The 18,631-nt window shown below is 33.7% G+C and overlaps 1 protein-coding gene across 7 annotated transcripts in view; it reads right to left on the bottom strand.

Annotated features, from left to right (window-relative positions):
- The window catches only part of unm_sa1614 (un-named sa1614), a 91,588-nt gene that overhangs the window by 46,009 nt on the left and 26,948 nt on the right, over positions 1-18,631 (bottom strand). For all 7 annotated transcript variants that reach the window (XM_005169326.6, XM_685280.10, XM_073916771.1 and 4 more), the window contains exons 6-9: positions 18,072-18,201; positions 15,849-15,934; positions 14,550-14,625; positions 2,401-2,487 (exon numbers count right to left, since the gene is read on the bottom strand). In XM_005169326.6, the coding sequence (XP_005169383.2) occupies positions 2,401-2,487; positions 14,550-14,625; positions 15,849-15,934; positions 18,072-18,201 (379 nt within the window). The remainder of the gene's footprint in view (positions 1-2,400; positions 2,488-14,549; positions 14,626-15,848; positions 15,935-18,071; positions 18,202-18,631) is intronic.

Genomic DNA, 18,631 nt, shown 5'->3' with positions numbered 1-18,631 from the left:
GGCTCAGTGGTAACTTAGCACTGTCACCTCACAGCAAAAAGATCACTGGTTCAGGTTCTGGCTGGGCCAGTTGGCATTTTTGTGTGGAGTTTGCATGTTCTCCCCATGTTCACTTTGGTTTTCTCTGAGTGCTCGAGTTTCCCCCACAGTCCAAAGATATGCTGCACAATATATAATATACAACTACATGCACTTCCTTACAAAATCATTCCAATGTATTGAAAATGATTAATTCTTTCCAAATAGACATATTCATTTTATCTGGTGAAATTATATAGCCAATATCGCAATATATAGCATAGAAAAATAAAATATTGCAATGTCAGTTTTTCAATAACGTATATAAATATTGTATAATATAAAACATTTGCTGGATAACTTGACGGTTCGTTCCACTGTGGCGACCCCAGATTAATAGACTAAGCCGAAGGAAAATGAATGAATGAATGTTATAATTGATTTTTATAACAAGTAATTTTAAGGTAAAGCATTTTTTTAAACAACTTTTGTGAAAATGAAATCAAAATATGGATATTGTTCCATTGTCATTGGTCATAACAGATATACTAATTTACATATTTATTCTAGGGATGGCCGATACCAATATTTTTGTTTCCGATCCGATATCAAGTATTTCAAGACAACTATCATCAATACAGATATCGATATCAATACCAATACTTAGGCTTAATGAAATATTTTATAGTGATTTATTTATGATTATCACCTTTATTATTATTATTATTATTATTATTATTATTATTAAATAAAACACAAGACACATGATTTCTTTTTACATTTATTAAAAAAATCTCTTTTTCTAATTGCTGATGCTCTTTGGGAGTCATCTAAGAAATATAATATATATTCTTAAAGGTCTCTTACAGGCATTTGAAAATATATAATAGTACATCTCTCCCAATTATTACGTGTACCTAAACTTTGTATTTTATTTGATAAACAAGTTTATTTAAAACTATTTAAACTAAACTACAAAAAATATATAAATAAAATAACTCTAGATTATATTTCGTTTACATACAGTCATGTTGACCACAGCTCCGCTCTCGAGTTTTACAGCCTGCGCTGGGTGTGTGTGGTGTCTGTACTACTGTGCTGTGAGCTAACGCTGACCTATTAGCGGAGATACAGCGGAAGAATATTATAGTTCCCATTCATGTTTCTATTTAAATAAATATGTATATAATATGTGGCGCTATTATTATTGAGATATTCGAAAATCTCTGATCGCTCAGTAAGAAAATCCCCCAGAAAAGATCAAGACTTTTACTTAAGTATCGATCCTTTTGATGAATTCCCAGTAGCAAAAATATTGATACTTCAAGATCAATCCGCCCATCCCTAATTTATTCTACATTTATATATTTGTACTGCTGAAAAATTGTTGAAAGCTTAACATTTTGAAATATGCCATAGTACTAAGATTTAAAATGACAATTAATTTGTAATTTTGGGCTGTGCTGTGATCCTTAAATACAGTCTTTTAATATCTGTATATCAAATACCAAACTATTGGTATTATCTAATAAGTAATAAGCTATTAATATAAGCTAAATAAACTACTAATTTGTTGCTTTTTAATAGTTATTTAGCTAGTAGATATTGAGTAGGGGGCAAGGCAGTGGCGCAGTAGGTAGTGCTGTCGCCTCACAGCAAGAAGGTTGCTGGGTCGCTGGTTCCAACCTCGGCTCAGTTGGCTTTTCTGTGTGGAGTTTGCATGTTCTCCCTGCTTTTGGGTGGGTGTGCTCCGGTTTCCCCCACAGTCCAAAGACATGCGGTACAGGTGAATTGGGTTGGCTAAATTGTCCATAGGGTGTGAATGTGTGTGTGGATTTTTCCCAGAGATGGGTTGCGGATGGAAGGGCATCCGCTGCGTAAAAACTTGCTGGATAAGTTGGCAGTTCATTCCCCTGTGGTGACCCCGGATTAATAAAGGGACTAAGCTGACAAGAAAATGAATGAATGAATGAATATTGAGTAGGATTAGGGAGGTAGAATAAGATCATACATAATATATGTACTTTATAAGTGCAAACAATCAGCCAAAATCTGAATAATAGGCATTGAATAAGCCACTAGTTAATACTGAGAATTGGAACTTAAACTAAAGTGTTCCCAAAAATCCTTATACTGTAAATATTTACACTGCACTTTTATGCTTAAAACCCTTTTTTCATTTAACCTACATACAGTAAAAGCAATCAGTTAAACCATGCGAGATCAAGCACAAAGAAAGTGTTAGAAAAACGTGTTTAGAAATTGTAAACTGAGCAGCTGGCAGCGTAGCAAGGGAAAGCAGGCATGTGAAATTTGTGTGCAGAAAAATGTGTGTGTAAACGGAGCAGAAATGAGGTGTGAATAGACAGTGTCATCGTTTACCTCTTTGAATTCGGGCAGCAGAGCCGGTCTGAGCTGATCTCGGAGAGAACAGAGCTGTCTCTTCTCCTCATCCTGCTTATGTTTGATCTGTAAAACACACACACACACACACACACACTTAAATTCCTCCAAACACATCCTACACATCCTCTCCTCCATGTTCGCTCCTTCAGTCGTGTTTTTCTAAGCGTGATTACTGTGGCTTTGGGGAGACACAATGGTGCTTTCATTAAGTCGTCTGTCACTCAGAGCATCAGTGCAGCTGAAAGAAGTCATCTGCTTTATCAGACACAAACTCGTCCTTAACCGGGATTTACTGTTAGCTGCTGCTTACACTGCTGATTTTACCCCTGATTGTGTCAGTGTGTGGTGGAGGCTGGTAACCTTGATGAGGCCTGATCCAAGCAAACAGAAGCACTCTGTTGTGCTCAACAGTGAAAAATCAAGGATTTTAAAAGAAAAGAAAAATTATTTGTACATTCAAGAAATTGTTGTAAGTGTTGTAAGTTTAAGTATATATATATATATAATTCAGGGGAGCTAATGATTCTGACCTTAACTGTATAAATAAATATATGTCTATATAAATGTCTAATCACCGAATCACATGGCAGCAAATAAATGCATTTAGGTCAAGACAATCTGCTGCAATTCAATCCAAGCGTCAGAATGGGAAAGAAAGATGATTTAAGTGACATTGAACATGGCATGGTTGTTATTGCCAGACAAGCTGGTAAGAGTACTTCAGAAACTGCTGATCTACTGGGATTTTCACACACAACCACCTCTATGGTTTACAGAGAATGGTCTGAAAAAGAGAAAATATCCAGTGAGCGGGAGTTCTGTGGGCGCAAATGTCTTGTTGATGCCAGAGGTCAGAAGAGAATGGCCAAACTGGTTCGAGCTGATAGAAGGTAACAGTAACTCAAATAACCACTCGCTACAACCGAGGTATGCAGAAGAGCATCTCTGAACATACAACACATGGAACCTTGAGGCGGATGGGCTACAGCAGCAGAAGACCACACTGGGTGCCAATCCTGTCAGCTAAGAACAGGAAACTAGCTTTATTTTAACTTTATTTCAATTAACAAAGTTGTTTTAAAAGGCTAAGTTAAGTTAAGTTAAGTTTGAGTACCATTATTACTGAGAGTGTAGGCAATTTATTAAAAAAATCCTGCTTCATAATAGCAATAATTATTATTATTATTACTATTATTATTATTAAGTAGGATAGTTCATTTATTTTTTTATTCATTTATTTTTTTAAGTCCACTTTTACAACTTTCAAACCACTGCAAAAATGTTCTAACCAACATGCCCATGTCATATACAGTACAGATACAATTCTTAATAAATAACCTACTATAAATTAAAAGCATTAACATATGTTATATATTTTTGTTTTCGCAAGCTTTGGAGACCTAATATAAATTCCACTTTTAAATTAATAGGTCACCTATAGCTTTCGCCATGAACCACGGCTGCGTTCAAAATGGCATAAATGTTTTCAAATTGCATTAATAAAGGAACGCAATTGTTAATATGAAGACAGCTAAATCTCATTTACTCATTTTCTTTCTGGCTTAGTCCCTTTATTAATCTGGGGTTGCCACAGTGGAATGAACCACAAACTTATCCAGCGTATGTTTTATGCAGCGGATGCCCTTCCAGGTGTAACCCATCACTGGGAACATCCATACACACTAATACACACACGTAAACTACGGACAATTTAGCCTACCCAATTCACCTACACTCAAAAAAATCAACTAGGCATGTATTGGATTTACAAAATAAAAATTTGTCAGATTGAAAAGAACAAATCAAGTTTACGTATGTTAAATGATTAATTCATGTTATTTGAAACTGAATCAAGAAATAATCAAATGAATTTTTTTTTTTTGTTAAATAAGTTTTATTGATGAAGACACAGATTCAAGACAAAATTAATTCTGTTTACATATTTTGTCCACATATAACATAGGCACAGCAAATAAGGAAAATTAAAAGGAGAAAATTAAAAATTAAATAAATAAAATAAAAATAAAATCACCCACCCACATAACAAGCAAACTTGTTACAAAGACCTGTTTGAAAAATAGAGTATGATGACAAAGCATGTTAAAACATTACAGAAATGATGCATTATTATGAGTTTTTTTTTTCAAGGTAACAGATAAAGGGATTCCAAATTTTGTCAAATTGTTCCAGTTTTCTTTTCAAATAGTATCTAATTCGCTCCAAATGTAACATAGAAGCAATTTCTCCAAGCCACAGTTTACATGTAGGGGATTCCTTTTTTTTCCAAAACAGTAGCAGTAGCTTTTTGGCAGTAGTTAAGCAGTATGAGAGCATTTTATGTTGTGCATTTGACAACAAATGTGTTTGTTCAGAGAATCCCAGAATTACAAGCATTGGATCTGGTTGTAATTGCAACTTCAACACTTCGGAAAGCACATCAAAAATTCCATTCCAATAATTCTGTATCTTAGAACAAAAAATAAAACTGTGAGATAGATCCGCATCTGATGAATTACATTTGTCACAAAGAGGTGAAATATTTTGGAAAATTCTATGTAATTTTTTCTTTGAATAATGTAACCTATGAATTATTTTAAATTGAATAAGACAATGTCTAGAATTAATAGATTGTTTATTAATATCCTCCAAACCTGATTGCCACATTTCTTCTGAAATTTTCACTCCCAATTCTTTCTCCCACTCTTCCTTAAAACATTTTGTGGAGGGGGAAGTAACAGATAGTAGTTGTTCATAAATTATTGATAATGGTTTTTTACTACCTTTACACCAATCTAGGCATTTGTCAAGGATGGAAGGGGATGTACTATCCAATGAAGACGTATGGGTATGTATGTAGTTCCTTATCTGTAAAAATCTGAAAAAATTATTCTGAGGGAGTTTAAATTTCTGCTGTAATTGGTTAAATGAAGCTAGATTTCCATCAGCGAAAAGATCTCCTACAGTATGTGCACCCATTTCCTTCCATTGCGTAAAAGTTCCATCTAATGTAGATGGTATAAATGATGGATTCTTAGCAATGGGAGTTAGAAGAGAAATTGACTTTATCTTAAAATGGTGTTTCATCTGTTTCCAAATGCGATGCATATTCCGAATTAAGATACTGCTGTTAAAAATCGAACCTTCTAAAGTTACAGGTGAGAGAATTACTGCCCCTAGATTATATGAATGACACTGATCATACATTAGTTGGAGCCATGTTGGTGGGGCTTCATGGCTATCCAAGCATATTGAAATTAGACTTAAGAAGGAAGCCCAGTAATAAAGGCGAAAGTCTGGAAGTGCCAGACCTCCCACCTGTTTAGACTTACAAAGATGTGTCTTTTTAATTCTATGATTTTTATATCCCCACAAGAACGGAAGAATGGTTGAGTCTAATTGTTTAAAAAAGGATTTTGGTAGAAAGATTGGAATATTTTGAAATAAGTAAAGTATCTGTGGTAAGAATATCATTTTTATTGCATTTAATCTACCATACAAAGATATTGGGAGTGTCTTCCAAAATTGTATATTTGCTTGCAGTTTGGAAATTAGGGGGGTGTAGTTGGCACTAATGAGTGCTGAATATTTATATGTAAATACAATTCCAAGATAAGTAAATTTTTCCATTGAAACTTTAAATGGAGAGGAATGTATTGAGGACAGATCTTTTAGTCCAATGGGCATTAATTCGCTTTTATCAAAATTGATTTTGAACCCTGAAAATGTGCCAAAGGATTGAATAGTGTTCAAAACGTTTGGTATAGTAATATGGGGTTTTGTTATGTATAGTAAAATGTCGTCTGCGTATAGAGATATTTTATTAACTGTTTCTAAAGTATTAAAACCATGTATAGTTGGATCCGAACGAAAATGTTGAGCAAGGGGTTCTATAGACAATGCAAATAACAGGGGAGATAGAGGGCATCCTTGTCTGGTCCCCCTTTGAAGATTAAAAGGACCAGACAAAGTGTTATTAGTTAATACCTGAGCTGTAGGGCATTTATATAAAATCTTTATCCAATTTATAAAGTTATCTCCCATGTCAAATTTTTCTAATACTGCAAATAGATAATGCCATTCTACTCGATCGAATGCTTTTTCTGCATCGAGTGAGATTATTACCAGATTTTCTTGAGCAGCTTTGGAGTGATGCATTATATTAAAAAGGCGCCTTGTATTTTGCGAAACATTCCTACCAGGAATAAATCCATTCTGGTCAGTATGAATTAGACCACTGATTAATTTAGCTAATCTATTGGCGAGTGTCTTTGACAGAATTTTCTGATCTACGTTAAGGAGAGAAATTGGTCTAAATCCTTCCACCTCCTCTGTGTTTTTACCTTTTTTTGGAATAACAGTGATGACTGCTTCATTGAACGTTGGTGGTAATCCGCTCTTTAATGCCTCCTTAAATGTCTCAAGAAGGTAAGGTGAGAGTATATCACTGAAAGTTTTATATAACTCAGAGGGTAGACCATCTGGACCCGGCGTTTTACCGGTCTTTAGGGACTTAACTGTGTTTTTTAACTCCTCAAGGGAAATATCTCTATTAAGGAGATTACGGTCATCTTGGTTAAGAGAAGGGAGATTACATTTGTTTAAGAATTTATCCATAGCTTGCAAATCTATGCGGGGGTCGGATGAGTATAGATTTAAATAGAATTCTTTAAAGCAGTTATTTATATTTTTAGATGAAGTACATTTAGTTCCGAGTTTTGTGTTGATCGAATGAATTGTCTTATCATTTTCTAATTTACGTAACTGTCTTGCAAGTAATTTGTGTGGTTTGTCCCCAAATTCAAAATACCTCTGTCTGATAAAAAGAAATGATTTACTTAATTTATCTGAGACAATTTTATTATACTCGTATCTTAATTTTAATATCTTTTTGTACGTTTCTGATGAAGGATTTTGAGCATTTTCATTATCTAATTGGTGAATTTGTTTCCCCAATTCGGAAAGTTTTGATCTATACAACTTATTTCTAGACCCTTGGTAGGAGATCACACAACCCCTTAAGAAGGCTTTAAGTGTTTCCCACAATAAACCTGGTGAAACTTCAGGAGTATTATTACTTTCAAAAAATATTTCCAATTGTAGTATCAGGTAGTCATGAAATTTAGGGTCGCTGACTAGACTAGGATCCATTTTCCACACAGGACGCGATAATGTTAAATCATCAAGTTCAATTTTTACTGTTATAGGGGCGTGATCAGAAATTAGTATATCATGAATTTTGTTATCCACCACGTTAGAGATTAATTTGTTTTCTACCAAAAAGTAATCTATGCGAGTATATACATTGTGGACTTGTGAGTGAAAAGTGTAATCTCTCTCGACAGGGTGAAAAAGTCTCCATATATCCACTAAATTAGAGTTGTTAATAAAGGTGTTTAAAAAGTTTCTGGAATTAGACTGAGGGGCTCTTTTGGAGGATGATCTGTCCAGATATGGGTCAAGAACACAGTTAAAGTCCCCTCCTATGATTAAATTTGTTTGAGATAAATTTGGGATAAAATCAAATACTTTCTTAAAAAAGTCTGGATTATCAAAATTTGGGGCATAGATATTTAATAATGTAATAGGGAGAGAATGAATTTCACCAGATAATATATCTACCATCTTTGTCTGTTTTTAATGTATTAAGTTTAAATGGCACACCTTTCCGTATTAAAATGGCAACTCCTCGTGCTTTGACAGAGAAATTTGACTGATATACGTTTTCTATCCACCTACACCTCAACTTAACCCTAGAGTCTAATTTCAGATGTGTTTCCTGTAAAAAAATTATATCTGCTGAAAGTGATTTTAGATGTGATAATATTTTACTTCTTTTAACAGGATGGTTTATTCCTTTCACATTCCAGGAAGCAAAAGTAAGCCCTGGTTTGTTACCTATTGGTACAGTGTTACTCTGCATCATTAAGAACTAAATGGATTTATATAATTATCACCATACATTTTACCATTTAGAAGTATCTTAAACAGGCCTCCCACAACAAACCCACCCACTAATTCAAATAAATCTCTCGCCATCCAACCAGAACCGGCGACGAAGACTAAGTCTAATAAATTAAAATTTTACACACTTAAAGAAAAGGAAAAATTATAAATTAATGAATTAAATATATAACGTTTCAGAACCGCTGTAATTTGAGTGAAAACACACAAATTAAGTAATCCAAAAAACACCTTACATAGATAACTTATTCACTAACCTTCAAACATAAAATTATCACAGCTCCACATTAAGGAGACTTACAGAACATCTTAGTGTATGCAAAGAATAGTAGAAAGGAGTAAAAACCGAGTATGTTGACTTAACGAGTGATCACACTTATCTGTTTTTCACCTTACAACTTCAAAACAGTCATTCTGACCCAAAGCAGCTTTCCGCAAACTTAACAGCCTTATCTGGATCCGTGAAATAATGTTCCTTGCCGTTATACGTGACTCTTAATTTTGCTGGATACTGTAGACCATACTTGACACCGGGTTTGTCCCTCAGAAGCTCCCTTGCTCGCTTGAAAAGCGCACGGCGCTTTACCACCGCTGGAGGATAATCGGGAAAGATGTTGATTCTCTGCCCTTTGAACGTAACTTGCTGCATCTTAGCCGCTCTCTGCAGGATTTCTTCTAATTCGTGTGTGTAGTGTAGCCGAAGCACAAAAGCCCTCGGCGGTTCTTCAATTCCTGGGCGATTTCTTAATGTACGATGGGCACGATCGACAAGTGGTAGATTATCCAGCGATAATGTCTCTTTTAGAAGTTGTGCGATAAAGTCTCTCGGTTTCTTCCCAGATTCGGCCCCTTCCTTGATATTTAGGACACGGATGTTTTGCCTCCTGCTACGTCCTTCAAGATCCATGCATTTCTCCGTGAGTTGCTCTATCACCTGTTTCAAACGGCCCACATCTTGTTCAAGCTTGATTACCGTATCAGAAGAAGTAGACGCGTTGGTTTCTAGGCTTGCCAGCTTTGAAGCATGTTCATCCATCGTTATTTTAACCGCTGAAATTTCAGAGCTGACCTCCTGTTGGAACGTAGAGAGTTCCCCTCGTATCGAGACGGCAAGCTGTTCAATTTTGGCGTCTATTATTTCGCCGATGTCCGCTTTGATAGCATGTATTTCTGAGCGTAGAGAAGAAATTGCGTTAAGAATTGCTGCGTTACCCGTGTCGTGAGTATTTTCGGCCGGTGTATCATCTGCAGCCGAGTCCGATGCGGGCGCGGCCTGGTCTGTTGCTTTACGAGGTTTAGCTGGCATGTTTAATTCCAAATATAACGTTAAAGCCAACAACTCTGTGTGTATCAGTTGTAACTCGAGTTGTGTTCCTTTCCCTGACGACAAAGGATTACTAAAAGATGCTCTGATTTAATTTATTTAGATTTTAGTGCGGAGCTGTTTTATACCGCGTGCTATCCGCTCATATCGAAACCGGAAGTCCATAATCAAATGAATTTGATCGGAACATGTTGATTCAATGAGACTGAGACGCTTCAAATCGACAACTCTCACTCTGGAGAGTCACTTCGCGCATATCAGTAGGTGGCGGTAGTGCGTTTAGATTTCACCATACGAAAACAACAAGAAGAAGTATCACCGCGTGTTTTCGGCACAGTTTGGGAATTGGTTTTCCCAAGAGCTTGAATGTTATGCATGTTATGTTGTTGGCTATATGTTTCCTATACATTTTATACTTTTACATTTTGAATAGGAGTACCAAAGTGAAGAAAGCTGTTTAAACTCAATTGGTAAAAAAAAATGATGTTAACGTCCTACAGGTATTGCTTGGGGATCAGTTTTCTTAAGAGCCAAGGTTATTTTGTTGGCTAAATGTTTCTTATACATGTTATATTACATCTTACAATTTTGGATATTATATAACATTTTTTATCAGAATATTAAAGAAGAAATTTGTTTAAATGTGATTGGTGCCTGCTAAAGGCTATAATAAAAGATATATATATATATATATATATATATATATATATATATATATATATATATATATATATATATATATATATATATATAACATGTTTTCTGTCTATTTTGTGTTGAATTACTTAATTTTAAATCTTGCTTCATAGTATTGTAATTTAAAAAATGTAATTTAAACAACAGGGTGAGGCAGTGGCGCAGTGGGTAGCATGTTCGCCTCACAGCAAGAAGGTCGCTAGGTCGCTAGTTCGAACCTTGGCTCAGTTGGTGTTTCTGTGTGGAGTTTGTATGTTCTCCATGCCTTCTCATGGGTTTCCTCTGGGTGTTCCGGTTTCCCCCCCAGTCCAAAGACATGTGGTACAGGTAAATTGGGTGTGAAATGGGTGTGTGTGTGAATGTTCCCAGATGGGTTGCGGCTGGAAGGGCATCCGCTGTGTAAAAAACTTGCTGGATAAGTAGGTGGTTCATTCTGTTTTGGCGACCCCGGATTAATAAAGGGACTAAGTCGACAAGAAAATTAATGAATGAATGAATGAATTTAAACAACAATATTGAACAAGAAATTTACTAGCTGATTTAACAAGACATAATTTTGTTAAAGTAAAGCTTTAGTAATTGAGTAAATTAGAATCATTTTAATTAGAATAACACAATACAAACATTTTGAGTCAATTAGTTGCAAAGAAGTTAGACTGACATAATAAAACCATGTTTTATCTACAAATGTGCTTTCTGTTCATACAACATGTTCAAAGCAGTTCAGGTTTACTTGATTGGATTAGATGCATAAAGGGTGCCACGATTAAATCATGTTCATTCAACAATTTTTTTTTTTTTGAGTGTATACCACATGTCTTGGACTGTGGGGGAAACCGGAGCATTCGAAGGGAAACCCACGCCAACACGGGGAGAGCATGCAAACTCCAGACAGAAATGCCAAATGACCCAGCCGAGACTCGAACCAGCGAACTTGCTGTGAGGCGATCGTGTTACCTACCGCGCCACTGCGATGCACATATTGCTAAAGCTGAACTGTAAAAATACTTTGAAACTAAATTACACCTAAGAGAGATGACTTTGATGTTTTTTTCTTTAATCATTCCAAGTTTAAATGTTGGAACGCTTGAAAGGATTAGACCATAGAGGGGATAACTAGGAATAGAACAAGAACTACTGTATGCCTCTAACTGCAGCCCGAGAGGTGTAGTTGCATCCGTACAAAATTGCGACACAGTTTGCGAATGTTCATTGGAACAATGGATTTGGGAAACGCCAAATCAACAAACTATTTTTGTAACAATGCAACTTGCGACCTTAGTTGACTATCAATGGTTTTCAGATATGCACCCCAGATTAGCCAGCTAAATGCTTTGTATTATCTCAGACCAGTTTTTATTCAGTTCAGTTAGTATTTTACAGTTAGTAATTTAATTTCAATGTTTCACATTACACTAATTTCAATCCAAATTTTGTTTAGTTCAAGATTTTAAGCATAAAATGTTTGATTGCTTTGAATGATGATAATTAAAAACCCTATAGATACTTTTATGTTTATGTGTAATTATAAACACTTTTGAGCTAGAAGATTGGTGGCTAATAAAAACAGGTCAAATCAGTTAACCAGCATGTTTGCCAAACTAGTTAAAACAGTTTAATCCAAGTTAGGATGGTTTAAGGAAGAACCAGAAAGGAGTTTAATATCTACTGGGGCTTTAATGTTAGCAAACACCCCTAGTACTGCAATGTGAGTCACTGGTGTGGTTGTTCACATACTGAAATGATCAGCTCATCTATTTTTACCCTACAGCTATTGATCTGGAGTGACTATACAGAGCATGTCTAAAATTGTGTTGACTTGAGGGATGATGGGATGTCATAAAGATGCAGAAATATTGCCCAAAAGCCATCCACTGCTCAGCATGAACTGTTCGCACACTGAGAAACTAAGATCAGTTTTGCTGGGAATGAATGACGCATGCAAAAGATCCCAGACACTTTTCAATTTGGAAATAAAGAGCTTGCTTATGGGATGGTATATGAAGAAATATGAATACACCGACAGCATGGACTGAGCGATTGGGGCCAATGTCATGCTCATCCTGAGCTTCACTGCTGCTTAGAGAAATGTGCTCTGAATACAGATGAGCCTCTATAAACAGACACACGCACACACACACTCACGCACAGGGGACAATTCATTATATGGCTTGACAGATGATGTACAGGTTATCTGTCTGAATTATTTCAAGTCAGTTTGGATTTCAGCACCTTTTTGGGTATTCTGACCTTTCCTCGAGTGAGCTGTTGCTTGCTAAATGGTCAATTCTCTGAATTTATGATGGAAATGTCAGTTTGGTTGAATAATGCAAAACTATTAATTAGAGCTGTCAAGCAAGCAATAACAATGTATTTTACTTCTGTATTTATATTTCAACTATTTTTATGTTTCTCTTTATAATTTGAACTAAACAACCAACCCAGGAGCATTTTATTTACGTACCCCTGTATACATTTCTGGAGAGAGCAAAATACATCCCAGGAGCTACGATTTTTGCAGTTTTTGTTTTCGTGAGTGCCATTCATGCCTGCGGTTTCACGCAAATCCACCAGAGGACGCTGTTGAATGACTGATTAACTGACTGACCACCTGACCGATCCCCCACCCTCCCCCATCCCTAAACCCAACCACAGTGTTTTAAAAGCATCCCAGTAAAAGAAAACCCTTCACCTGATTTTGATCACATTTTCAAATTTTACCACATTCTTACCCTGTTATTTAATTGCTGAAACCGTTCATCGCCAGACTCGAACCTCGTCATCGTGGTCAACTCCTCTCTGCGTCTCAAATCCGTCGACGTACATGGCTAGCTAACTGGACAAACTGGTAACAGCGGGAAGGCCGTCCACACGAAGGTAACCAGTCAGCTGGTAATATCGCCCGTAGCATTCGTTTTAAAGACGAAATACAGCCATATATACTTCTGGATACTTAATTCATGAGCTCCAGAAACATATATAGGGCTACATTTTCAGAATGAGCCTGTGTTGCTTTTAGGTTTCACGTTATGATTTGAACTACAGGGCGAGGTGTGCAATAAATCAATAACAAAATATTATAACTTTTAATTTCATTATTAGTGTTGTTGTTATTATTATGATGATGATGATTATTATTATTATATTCTACTAATAGCAACATTTACAAAGAATAACAATTTACATTATTAAATGTATATATTTATTTTATATATCTAGTTTTAACTACTACTATTACTGTTTTTACAAGAAGCGGAACAATAACAATTATAATATCAAACTGTTAATCTTTGTTCAATTCTTAAATATTATTGTTAATTTTGAATAAGTATTGCATTTATTCATAAATAATATTTATTGTCAGTAAAATGCCCCTCATTATTTTCACATTTAATATTACTAATACTAAAATATCCTTTAAAAAATAATGATAATATCAATACTACTACTACTACTACTACTAATAATAATAATAATAATAGCAATAATAATAATAATGATAGTAATAATACTAATACTACTAATAATAATAATATAGTAATAATAATAATAATAATAATATAGTAATAATAATAGCAATAATAATAATAATAATAATAATAATAATAATAATAATAATAATAATAATAATAATAATAATAGATAGTAACAATAATAGCAATAATAATAGCAATAATAATAATAATAATAATAATAATAGTAATAATGATAAGAAGAAGAAGAAAAAGAAGTATAACATTAATATAATAATTATAATTATAATTATAATTATAATTATAATTATAATTATAATTATAATTATAATTATAATTATAATTATAATTATAATTATTAGTAGTAGTAATAGTAGTAGTAGTAGTAGTAGTATTACCATTATTATTATTATTATTATTATTATTATTTACTTTGTTTTTTCTATATCTATTTCACTGTGTGGTTTGTTGAAACCTGCCACCACCTAAGGTTAGGATATTTTTTATATCAAACCTTAAATAAATAAAATCAAAAGCCTAAACAAACCAAAAGAATAAATCAAATTAAGCTTTTATTTTCCAAGTATGATTGTGGCTAATTATTGAGATTAAATTACGATTCGATTCACAGAATACATTTGTACAATCATTGGCATGCAAGAATCACTCACTGCGCTCAGCTGTCCTGTGAGGGCATCAATGTACTGCTTCAGCTTCTCTGTAGCAGCCAGACACTCCTGAAAGAAACTGACACAAGAAAGCCTTATTTATTACAGGTCCCATAACAAACCGCTTTTCTTTCAACGCTTTTCCTCACTCTTAAATTCAAGTCAGACTCAAAAAAGCATGACAGACTCGAGCGTGGAGGGACGCGACTATAAAGCAATGCAATCAGTCAAGCCACACATGATTCTGAAGCTGCCAGCAAGCCCAGCTGTGAGATTTTTCTGCACACGGATCACTTTATTCATTTCGTCGTGCTACAGTTCATGTCACTGGACTGCTCTGTTGTGAAAGACTGATATTCTTGATTTATGATGGCTTTTTCTTGTCTGAGGGTCTGATATATAGCCATAGAAATGCAGGATGAAGTTATAAATCATTTTTGCATTCTAGGTCAGATCCGAAGAACAGTTTTCTAAAACAGTCATAACAGTATTTAAAGTAACAGACACAGGGGAATGGTTAAAACATCACCATAATTCCTCAGTTAATTGATTATATTTATTATACAGATTAAAATATACATTAATGTATATTTACATTAATGAGAAATGTACATATTTGTATACATTGCAACATTGGATTAAATTAGGTTTAAAAATCTTGCTTCATTTTGTTGATATTAATTAAGAAAAAGAAAAATTGTTTGTTTTCTGGATGTTTACAGTTTTTTTCCAGAATTATGAAATAATAAAAAGAGACTGTGAAAAATCATCTGTAAACATCTTTGGTCTTTTTGTAGAATAAAATGTTGTGTATATATAATATTATGCATGCACAAATCTCTCTGCAAAACCCTTTAGAATACATATGGGAAAAAAACTGAACTGTGGAGTCTGTAAGTGCTGTTGAAGTAAAGATTTATGGCTCAATATAGGAGTTTTTTTTTTTTTTTTTACATAGACAATATTTCACAAACATCTCAAAATTAATAATTGCACTTAATATTTGTGGTTTTGCCTATAGTGTCTCACCTTAACATTTGACAACATATGCAAATTATGTTTAACATCAGCAACATCGCATTAAATATTATATATCTATATACAATATCTTACGATACCATGTTTTTACAAATTTATGACCGCCATGTTTTTTTACAATGTTATAACTCCTTTTGGTTCATTAAAACTTATTTGACATGTGGGGGACAGCATTTCTTGACTTAATTGTTCACGTGAAGAACTCTTATATAGTCATAGAAATGCATGATGAAGTTACAAATCACAGTTTATTGACAGACTCACTTGCATTGAGAGTGGTAGTGTTTGATAAGGTTCTGCAGCAGGTCTACTCCTTTCTTGGTCTTAATTTCGTTTACTTTGATCAGGTACTGTTTGGGAGGAAAACAGATGAAATTTGATTAAATTAACACTTTTATGTAGCAGAAATTGACTAAAAGTGGGAGTGAAAACTAAATTGTTGCAATGAGAAAAAAATATATATATACATATATATATATATATATATATATATATATATATATATATATATATATATATATATATATATATATATATATATATATATATATATATATATACATACATATATATATATATATATATATATATATATATATATATATATATATATAGATATAGTTATAGATATAGATATTGATCACTGATATTTCTAAAAGAAAAAAATAAATAAATTTAATTTATTTTAATTTAATTAAAAAATTAATCAAATAATTTTTTAATTTAATTTAATTTAAATTTTAAAATAAAAGAAAAGAAAAGAAAAAAAAGGAAAGAAAAAATAATAATAATAACCTGTAAAATTTAGTTTTATCACCTGTACAATATGGGGTCAAAATCATTATTATACGTACAATTTGTTAACAATTTATATTTATAATGGAGAGGTTATGTTATGTACTATTTAAAAAAATAGTTTACGCAAAAATGTTCTCACCATCTACTCACACTCAAGTGGTTCTAAAGTGGTATGAATTTCTTCTGTTGAGAACAGAGGAAGATTTACTGACAAATGAATTTTAAAAAGCAGCTATTGACATCTATAGTAGGACCAAAAAATACAATAGAAGTACTATAGAAATACTATAGAAGTCAATGGCTGTTAGGCTGTTTGGCTGTGTCCCTTTAAACTTGAACTTCTCCCATTAAACTTTTTGGATGATATCTTTCATGTAATATCTCATACAGATTTTTGTGAATGTGAACGGTCTGTAAAGTTTCAAAACTCAAAAAGCACAATAAATAAGAGTTATTGTCTTCCAAAACTAAGAACTGATTCTGAACATCCTGAAATGACGGTGGTATTTCCCAGTCTTACTTCCCTCACAAACCTATGTTGGTTTGTATTAAATGTACATAAATTTGACTACGCTCTTCACTGGCTTCCCATTAGCATCTTTGACCCTCAAAAGCCACTGTTATAAATGAGGCCTGGATAAGTTTGGTGCTTGTCGTTGAGTTTGACACAAAATTAATCCAGTTCTCATGCACGTCTAAACAACAAAAGAGTTTTGATTGATGTAAAAACAAACTGACACACAAGATTGCTGAGGAAGCTGATATTTAGATATGGAGGTCCCCCTTATATTAGATGCCCTTAACTACTATGTACTGGCATCAAAAATGTGTTCATAATGTATCACAGAACACTTGTGGTGCTCTTGAGGTGAACTACGAGTAGGGTTAGGGACAAGTTTGGTGATATACAGTAGGTGGGTTTAAGGGAAGGTTAAGGTGTAAAATATGATCAACAGTTTAATAACAGAAATTAAATACAGACATAATTACATGCAGATATTTAAATAATCATAGGTACAATGTAAAACATGCATTCACACATTGTAACAAATGATTAATTTCAGTGTAAGTACATATTAGTTAAGGTCACAATATAAAGTGGGAAATATTTAGGAATTTTTAAAAGTTCCTCTATAGCAGCTTACTAAAACATGTATTTGCATTGGTTATAATAACAAAACACAGTATTTCTTTTTATTGTACTTTTTGAATGAATAATATGAATTTGCCTATACTAATCAAATCAAACTGGGCCTAAAACATTAATATAAGGATAACTGGTAATTAGTATACACTGCAATGAAGAGGTTACAATTGATTTGCAACCTAAATATGAAAATAACACACTTTGATTGTCCCTAATAAACTTTTTCCAGAGTTTACCTTTCATAAATTGTGTAATGTAGCTGCCTATCAATGAAAAAGGTCTTATTTCTGACATGTGCTGTAATCTGGCCAATCAGAACAAAGGAAATTCTCAGAGGGATGGAGTTTAAAGAGATTGAATCTTTAAATGAACCATTTCAGATGCTACAAGTAAAGAGCTGATTCTGAAGTGTACATTTAAAAAAAATGTAATCATTTTTTCATTAAATGGAGGTAAAGCAATTGTGGGAGACATTCAAAATAAGGTGAAGAACAATTGAAAGTTCACGTGCAGCAGTTTACACAAACATGAGCGGTTCTTACTTCACACATCTGCAGCTGGAACATCCTGCGCTCTTTCTCCATCTCTTCTGCAATCTCTCCTCCGCTAACCTCAGTGCGCACCATACCGTACTGCTTGGCCAGTTCCCTCTTCTCCTTCTCGATCTTAGTGCTGGAGGGTTCAGAAAGCACATGACAGTAAAGGTCAGATCTACTGCAAACTGTTGCATATGATACACAAACCAATGGTTGCTCGGTTGATTCAGGATTACAGTAAACTGGAAACATGGTTTAAAAGAATAATAAGAGAAGTGAAGCGAGACACTTATTAGAATTACAATTGAATGAAGAACAGAAATTAGCAGGAGTAAAATAACAATACAGGAAGTTCTGAAAGGGTCTGTGGTAAGAATCAGGGATCAGGAAGTTAGAAGGTCATTGGGGGGTTTCAACTTTGTGCAGTTAATTCTGAAAAGAAAATTGAATATATTATGACTGACAAAGTATTAAAAGCTTTTTAAGGATTAAAATTTTGTTATCTGGTTTTTACACACAGTTGAAGTCAGAATTATTAGCCCCCCTTTTAATTTATTTTTCTTTAT

This window comes from Danio rerio, chromosome 11, assembly GCF_049306965.1.
Source record: "Danio rerio strain Tuebingen ecotype United States chromosome 11, GRCz12tu, whole genome shotgun sequence".
Lineage (NCBI taxonomy): Eukaryota > Metazoa > Chordata > Actinopteri > Cypriniformes > Danionidae > Danio > Danio rerio.
This window is presented reverse-complemented; position numbering and strand designations above follow the sequence as displayed.